Source organism: Caloenas nicobarica, chromosome 13 (genome assembly GCF_036013445.1).
Source record: "Caloenas nicobarica isolate bCalNic1 chromosome 13, bCalNic1.hap1, whole genome shotgun sequence".
NCBI classification, from domain to species: Eukaryota; Metazoa; Chordata; class Aves; order Columbiformes; family Columbidae; genus Caloenas; species Caloenas nicobarica.
The window spans coordinates 4,299,319-4,307,910 of record NC_088257.1 but is presented as its reverse complement, the minus strand read 5'-3'; the positions used below and the strand labels follow the sequence as shown (position 1 = coordinate 4,307,910).

Genomic DNA, 8,592 nt, shown 5'->3' with positions numbered 1-8,592 from the left:
ACCTTAACCCAGAGCCCTGCAAGTGGCAGCGGCAAGGTCATCGATCAAAGCCACACTACTCATGTTAACACATGGATTTCCCTTGTCGTCCTGCCTGTTTCTCCGGTCTGCTTCGCGTAAAAAGTCGCTTTTTCCCAGCTTGAAGTGCAGACCCAAGGCTGTCTCCTGCACCTGAGATGCAGCTCCAGTCCTTGCCAGCGATAAAGATCGTTACCTCCATTGGCTTCAGAGGCACTTTCATCCCGGTGCACACCAATGAGCCATTTGCCACCTGGTGTTGTCCCCATACTTTGAATGTTGTCATCACAAGACTGCGAGGTGGAGCTGGCCATGCAGGGCGGTGCCAGAGACGAGGAAAGGTATAAAGGTCCCAGCATAGAATGACAGAGACGGAATCTCTGAAAGTCTGAGAAGTGTCCCATTTCCTCTTTGCTGTCTCCAGTAAAACATCACCTTGACCATGAAGGCAACTGTTCTTTTCCTGCTCCTCTCCCTGGCACTCTGCTGCTACCAAGGTGAGTGCAACATTTTGCTGAGGAGCCATTTCCTCTCCTTACTAAAGCTCCCAGGTCTGTCATGTGGGAAGGTGAGCCTGGGAACAGGCCAGCTGGGACCAGGACCTTGCTGTGGCCCTGGGCAGGGAATACCGGAGAATGCTGCATTAAACCAGAGGTCTGTGAGCAAGCCTAAAGCAAAGACTTTAAAAGGGTCCCTGGCACCTGCTCCCGAAAACGAGCAGATCTGCTGGCCTGACACTCTTCCTTCATGGTGAGGATTCAGCCTGGAGCTGGTGATTTCTAGGACAGCATGATTCTTTTAGAGTGAATAGGCGCTATTCTGGTTTTTAAAAAGCAAAGCTAAGTAGACAGGAAACGCATTTACACAAGGGAAAATGCAGCTCTCACTACCAAAGCCAATGTTTCAGCCAACTGTGTTTTCAAAATCCCATATGGTGCAGAGGGATGAGAACATGAGCTGTTGCTGCTCTTCAGGTCCTGCTCACCAGGGATTTCTGCGTTAGTGGGTTCATTCAGAGCAGGAGGGTGTTTCTGAAACAAGTCCTCCATCACTCCATTTACTGTGCGGCGGTTGCCATTGCAGAGCTGTCTGAGCACAAAATCTGGACTAATTTCAGATGAACTGAGCACGTAGTGAGCTACAGCTCCTACATCTGGACTAGTGCTAGTCCAAACTAAAATCCCTGAAACACTAAACTGTGCGGCTATCGGATCATCAGCAGCAAACTGTTTCACTTTACAGACTCATGGCTATTGGGCCACACTGTTTGTTAATATAGATGCAGTCTAAATCCTCTGTGTAGGTGACTTCTAGATCTATAAGCAACCCAAGGTCTTTTTCTCAGTACTGCCTTGTTACGAACAAATTCAGGTTGTTTTTCAAAATACACCCACTTCATGTTCCACCCATGTGATCCCAGCTGTCAGCTCAGGGACAGCTTCTCCATGGAGAAGCTCACCAAAGTCACAACTTGCTCCCGCCAGCTTCGGTGTGAGAACTCAGGGTCCAACCACACCTCCTTCTAGTAGAGACCTTCAGCAACTTGTCTTTTGTTCTGCTATCTTGTGGTACAAACCCACTGACACCAGAAAAATCACCCTGGATTTACTCCAGCACTGGTCCAGCATCAGCAGGAGTTTCTCAGTTACCCATGGACGCATGATAAGAGATAACGAAAGCCGCCTTTGCTCCCTGGTAGCTGGTAGGGAAAGTCACTAGAAGTGACTTTTGGCCTTGACAGGGCCGTGCACCATCATGGTGTTTCTGCCAGGGAAAAAAGGCAGATAATGGGAGAGATCCAAAGGAAGAAATTGTTTGTTGGGACAAAGGTATTTGAGGGAAGACATATGGTCCTCAGCCTAAAGCATTTTTACTAGATCCCCTTTGAAACCAGCCCGAGTAATGTGTGCTAAAGCATCTTCTCTCTCTCTCCACTCTCTAGGAAATGCTGAGACGGGTGGAGCTGCTGGCCGAGGAACAGAGGTGAAGGCTCCTATTTTTGTGTAGCACAAGGTTATGCCCAGCTTTAGTGATTCAGCACTAACCCACAAACTGGGGAGCCAGCCTTGCTAAATACAGTGAAGTATAGTGAGCTGCTGGGTTGTCCGTTCAAAAATGCCAGTGCCTGGGAATCAATCTCTTTCCAAGGCAAAATCCTAGTGGTCGTACTTGTTTCCCAGTGCATTTCCCCACATTCAGTGGAAGAAGGCTGTTAATAAAGAGCTGAATATTGCTACCACCTGCCAAGAAGATCAGAGCTCCCCGTACTCTCTGGCGTGGAAACGCGAGGGCGGGTAATTGTGGCACCGAAACAAAAGCTGGGAAGAACACGATCGGGCACTGCCCATGGAGCGTTACTTACTCAGTATTGTTGCTCCGAAGGGTGTGCAGCAGTGCCAGGTGGAGTTCAGCTGGCCAAGGGACTGCATGGTGACACACGGTCCCAGGGTTTCTGAGAGCTCATAGCAGAGCTCTGAGCAAGCTGGGATGGGTTATCAAGATATACAAAATATGCACCTGCCTGTGAATGCAAAGCTCCTTTGGGAAATTGAAAGCATGTTTAACATTTTCAGCATTACTTTCTTGTGTCTCCAGGCAACTTGTGGCAATTACAACCTAAGAAAAGGTTGTACGAAGATCTTTGACCCCATCTGTGGCACGGACAACCTCCTATACGGCAATGAGTGTCTGTTGTGCTTTCAGAACCTGTGAGTATCTGGACCTGCAGTTTAAGTATCACGCAGATGAGGGCTACTACGTATGTCTGGGATTTCCTAGAAAGAAAGCTGTTTGCATGCAGCTGGGAGGAGCACGGCCAGTGAGCCCAGCACATCTGGCGCGAGTCTGGCCTCCCACATGAATGCTGCACCCGCTGCTCGGTGCACGTGGGATCAGTCTGAAAAACAGGTCCATTGCCTGCGGCTCGCAGCACACGAGCTGCCCACGAGCAGGGACCGCACGGCCAAAATCTCCCCACACCTGCAGCCGCCAAGCTGCAGCAGTTGCTCGGATTGTGCTGGCGGGTGCCCAGGAGTTCAGACAAATGGCAAAGTTCTCAAAGTCTGCCCAGGTCTAGCATGCAGGCAGAAAAATATTTTTCTAGGTGACCTCAGATGTGCGGTATCTGACAAAAAACTATGGTTTTTCACCCCAGCAATTTATAGCTAAGCTCTGCTTTCTGTCTCCTCTACATATGAAAGGATACAATTTGCTCTGGATATTTTTAAGAATGAGCCTTACATTTAATCTGTGCTGGTGCCAGATTGCACTGTCTTAGCAGAAGGCCAGGTCCAAATGTTAGCAACTTCTCTGGCAAGACTTGATTCATTTCATCTGGCTTGAGCCCTAGATAATTTTGAGTATATTTTTACATTGGAAGTGCTCCATGTCAGACAAGTGAAGGAATTACTTCCAACTCAATGCTATTAGGTGGTTCAAAAATCTCTGTTGGGAAGATTGAGCCTTATCTGTAGCCAGATGCCCCAGTCTGGGGGGCTAAGGGAGCTTCACCCTTGACTTTACCTGGTAGAGACAGGGATTTTTGGTGATCAAGCTCACAGGCCCATCTGCCATCAGCACAGACATCACTAACAGAAGCTGAAAGTCCAGCTTTCCCATCCCTGGATGAATGGGCTTGTGGAGCCAATTCTGCTTTTAGAAGCATTGCCTCCCAGCTAACTCTGCAGTAGCAAGGAACAGAGTCCAGATCACCAGGAAAAAGAGCCTGGATAAGAATTGCTGGCCTGGTTATCCCCTCTTTCCTTCATTAACCCAGGCTGCTGCCCCATATTCTGCTCCTGGCCTGCTCAAATGCTGATTTTACATTTTAAGGCTGAAGACGATGCAGTCAGGCAGGGACATGCTGAGTGGGATCTCCTGAACGAAGGCACCGCGGTTAATGACCCGGCACGGCATGGCAGGGCAGTAATGACCATGCTGGAAGCCAGCAGCCCAGCACCAGCTGTCGGCTGTATTGTACAGCAGATGGGGGTGGGAGGTTCGTCAGACACAACATCGTTAGGGCTTTGGCCATGAACCAAGAGCGGGGTAAAGAGAGCGCAGAAGGCTTCAAAGCCAACTACGCAGGGAGTAAGGCAGCATCAAGGATGCTACGTCCCCCCAGCACACAGTGTGGCTTCAGAGGGGATGGGAGACCTCAGTGGTCACATGAATGAAGGTTTGGGGAACAAAAAGGAAAAGGACTGAGCCGGTGGTGTATCCAGAGCTGGCCAGAAGCTGGTGCTGGCACCCACCTTGCACAGACAGGCACTGCATCTCTGGATTTCTTCCAAGTCCCATTTGTGCAAGCTCTCAGCAGCTGCAACTGGAAATGTGCTGCTCCTGGGGGACAAAGCCCTGAGCCTTGCAGCTCCCCTGTAACATTCCCAAAGACATTTTGGGGTTGGAACAACAACCGTTTGGTCTCCTGGTCAGGGCGATCTGGGCCAGGCGCCAAGATTTTGAAGCTGCCTGGTGCCAAATATCTCAGGGGAGAGATAAACGGCATGTCCTGGTCTATAAAGCTTTGATCCATGGGGAAAAGTCAGGTAGCCGAGAGGTAGGATGAAGTGTCATTTGCAGTTTTGTGTGTGCAATCGGTTTGACAAGGGCTGGAGTCATGCAAGGAGTCCGGGAACAACTACTGTAAGAGCATCTGGCGGGTCCCTGTGGCAGCAGTGTCTCACTTGTCGCCTTCGGTCACTTCACTCTGACCAGCATGCAAAATACTTTTTGCAAAACACAAACCAGCTTAAAAATCATTTTACCATCATTCCTCTATGCACCTGAAAAATGGATTTGTCATTCCAAATAGGAGAACATCATGAGTCCGCATGAAAATGGAACAATTCAGAGTAATTAGGTCCACTACTGGGCAAAAAATAACAACAATAATTTTTTGCAGGTACCTTTTTAGTATTTTCCTCACTTTTGCTGCAGAAGCAATCAGGAGGGAGCAGGCCCGAGCCTGAGCAAGAAACAATAGCAGATATTTGTCTGTAAAAACCTACAAAACAAAGTCATAACCTTTATCGTCTGCAGCCAGGCAGGCATTAGAGGTGTCTTAGTGCTGTCCTATAGCACAGAGGTGAATTATTCTGCCAGGAGGTGTCAGGAAGTGCCAGCTCTTGAGCTTATTGGAATTAATTAACACATGTCCATGGTAACCCTGAACTCCCTGTCAAGAGTATGTGGCCTTACTTACTGTGAATAACACTTAAATGATGATTTAAGCAGTATTTTCCTTTCTTTCTTTCTTTGTCCTCTGAACCAGGTTCTTCTGTGTATCAGGGACCTGAAGGCATCCTCTAGCATTTTTAATGTCTCTTCCAGGCAAAGAAACACTAACGTGCGCATAAAGAACAGGGGAATGTGCTAAAAGCCCTCTCAGCGCTCCAAGACTGCTCAAAACTAAAAGGTGCGACTGTTCCGGAGAAGATAGCACAAAGCTCTCCCTCACCTATACAAACGCCTAATAAAACGGAAGCATTGCCATGTCTTGCACTGGGATTTCTTACACACAGCAGATCCCTTTCCCTGACATTTAAAATACCATCCTGAAAAATATGGTTTGTTTCAGTAATGTCCATAAAGAGCTGTGAGCAAATTACTGACAGAGCCCCAGGGACAAGGCTGGGACATGCCCAAGAAGAGAGCCAGGCTCTGCCATAAAAAGAAGGCTCTTTTTTTGCATCAATAATCTTGTTTTCTTTTTCTAAACTGCCAAGCAAAAGGAGATTTTTAGCATTCTCATGATTTGCAATTACTTTTGTTAAATGCAGGGCATTAATGCCCTTCCTCCAGGGCCTTTGCAGGGAGGAAGAGTCCAACAAGCCATCGCCATCCAGATCTATTTCCAGCCTTGTCCATGTGTCGGTGCCCCATCCCATGGTCCCTGTGCACTGAGAACCACCAGCTTCACACCCGTCCTGCAGGTCACAGCTGCCCAGTGCCTCGGAAAACCAGAAATGCTTCATTTTTCCAAGCAAAAGCTCTTTTTTTCTCTCCAGTGGCCTTGGTGAGCTTTGCTGCTGGCACCCATGCCCGGGTCCCAGGGCTGCGGGCTGGCGGGAGGGGAGATGCGGCTCCCGGCGCAGCGGGACGCGGGGTGCGGGTCCCTGGATGGAGAAAGGGAGGAGGTTTCGGCACTGGAGGCCGCTGTTGCTCCGCCGGTGCCGATGCTGGGCCCGCAGCTGGCGGGAAGCGGCGGCGGCCGCGGGGGGACCCGGCCGGGATGCGCGGGGTTTTGGGGAGAAGCGGCGCCGGACCCTCGACGGGGCCGCAACGAGATGTCGGTGCTTCTTCCAGCCCTGTAATGAGGGTGAAAGCCGCTGACGGGGGGGTTGCCGAGGCGCTCAGCCTCACCACATCCCGCTCTGCCACCCGCCGGAGTGGTTTGCAGGAACCTCATGCTCCGACTTGGGGGGGGCTGCAAGGACACGAGTGGCCCCAGAGGCTCTGCCCGCAGGTCCTGCGCTGGGGGATGTGGCTGCCTGGCACTGGCACAGCCCTGCGGTTGTTGCCCAGAGCGCTGGGCGCTCGGCTGCTTGTGCCAAAGAACTGTGATGAGTCAACTCAAAATAGCCTGGGACAGAGCGGTGAGAGCCAAGCGTTGAAGCCTCTTGGGGTTCCTCGTGAATTACAGCCCTTGAATAAACATCTATTTGTATTTTGGACAAACCGAATGCTTTGTTCTTTGCAAATCCTGAACTCCACTGTGATTAGAAAGATGTTCTTGAGTTCTCTTTATGTTCCTTGAAGAAGTGGCTGGAACACACAAAAAAATGTATGGTTGAGCTGAGAGAAAGCTCTAGTGCTCACTTGAAATCTCAAATGCAAGCAGATGCAGCTAGGAAGCGGGGCAGCACAGGCTCCTCTTCCCAGATCTGCCAACAAGTCTGTCTGCGGTCAAAGGGAGAGACAAAAAATGCCTCACTTTGCCATTATGTAAAATTAATGCACTAAAGGTGGTAGCCCCAAACAGGCTTGGGACTGTAAATTGCCTCAACATCTTTGCACAAAGGAGATGCTGGAAGTATGCCTCCCGCAGCTGGGATAGTTCCGATTCTGCTGCATCACAAGAAAAGGAGCATAGCTTTTACCTGGAGAGGTCTCTGCAAGCGGGTCTGGCAGGAGGGGAGGCTGAGCTTCCTCTCGCTCTTCACTCGCTGCTCTTGGACTTTGTGGCATGGCTAAAGCAGCTGAGCTCCAAACTCATCCAAGTTGGTTTCATCCACCCAGACAACGCTGAAGAGGTTGCACTGAGGCCAGTTTATGCCAAGCAAAATATCTTTCCTGCCCGTGCCATGTCTGGGAAACATCACCCAGTATTAGCCAAGAGCATTTCTTCAATGAAGCGAGGTGCTGACTGAGCTTGCAAAACAGCAGGTTGTGCCGGCTGGATGGTTGAGTGCATGCTGCACCTCCCCAGGCACTGTTCTGACGAGAACTAGTGTTCCTGCTAAATGTCAACCACATCTGTTCCACAGCGAGGTCCATATCAGGCTTGAGATTATGGGAAGCAGCAGGTCAGGGGCCACCCTGTAGGTAACTGCACAGCAGGGACATGCCAGGCAGAACCAGCGGCAAGTTTCCAGGAGGGAACAGTTCCTGGCCGTATTCCATTTTGGTTTGAACCAGTGCAAATGTGAGGAAGCTTTAGCAGGTGCAAAGCTGTTTTACTGACCCCTAGACGGTGTTTAGTTTTATTTATAGGAGACTCATCCTCAAAAGTAAATCCTATGCCCCCATAAAGATTCTTCCACTGAAGCTGAGGAGGGGGACACTTCATCTCAGCTGCTCCTGCACCCCCCACTTGCCCCAGAGCCTGGAGTCATGCTGCTCGCATGACTTTCCTGAGACACCAGCTCGACTCTCCGTGATGCTGTTCCCAGTGCTGCCGAGCTCACAGAGGAAAAAGCAAAAGGGACAGTGAAGGAAGAAAGGGTAATGGCTTCAATTCTTCTTTTCTTTGTCTGCCTAAATAGCTGCAGCCTTTCAGGTCAACTTCCAAGGGCAGTGCTTCTGGCAGTGGGTGTTTGGGAGAGCCCTGAACGCATTTTAAATGATGCAACTGCGGAAAAACAGGGCTCACCAAAACATGGGAAGGGCTTAGCCACCCACCTCCCTCCTCCTTCCCTTCTGGCTGTTCCCAGAGGGCTCAGCCAGGGCAGCGGTGAAGGCCAAGAGGTTTGTAGGGCACGATGGTCAAGGAGGACCCCCAAGGATGGTACAAACATGGGGGCGCTCATCATTTACTGCCTGGGAAAGTGCGGGCACAGAGAACTGCAACACCTGCCCCACCGCACTGCTCAGAGTAACAAGTGTTTGAACGACACAAAGGGTGAAATGCCAAAAATAACCACACTGGTTGCGGCAGCTGGAGCTCCGCAGAGGGCAAGATACCCGCACAGCCCAGTGCCGTGCCAGCGCCCAGCCTGCCTGCCCCGGGGAGCACCAGCACATCTGCGGGGGGAGCAGACGGTTTGCAGCTGGCAATGCTACCCCTCACATCCTCCATCCCCAGGACATCCCTCCCGCACTCCTTTGCCAGGGCTTGCCGTTCAGGTAGAAGCT

At 50.6% G+C, this 8,592-nt stretch overlaps 1 protein-coding gene across 1 annotated transcript; it reads left to right on the top strand.

Moving 5' to 3' along the window:
- The first annotated feature begins 460 nt into the window (after nt 1–460).
- On the top strand, nt 461–5,395 carry LOC135994119 (pancreatic secretory trypsin inhibitor-like). The gene is made up of 4 exons (XM_065644429.1): nt 461–515; nt 1,961–2,001; nt 2,614–2,726; nt 5,350–5,395. The coding sequence occupies exons 1-4, from the start codon at nt 461–463 to the stop codon at nt 5,393–5,395; spliced, it is 255 nt and encodes an 84-aa protein (XP_065500501.1).
- The last annotated feature ends 3,197 nt before the right edge of the window (nt 5,396–8,592 follow it).

What these genes read in the sequence shown, in the direction of transcription:
- LOC135994119 (XM_065644429.1), top strand. Translation starts at nt 461, where the DNA reads ATGAAGGCAACTGTTCTTTTCCTGCTCCTCTCCCTGGCACTCTGCTGC. An exon ending in CTGCTGGCCGAGGAACAGAG is followed by an intron (nt 2,002 to 2,613) that starts GTGAAGGCTCCT and finishes TTGTGTCTCCAG; the next exon opens with GCAACTTGTGGCAATTACAA. An exon ending in CTGTTGTGCTTTCAGAACCT is followed by an intron (nt 2,727 to 5,349) that starts GTGAGTATCTGG and finishes TGTCTCTTCCAG; the next exon opens with GCAAAGAAACACTAACGTGC.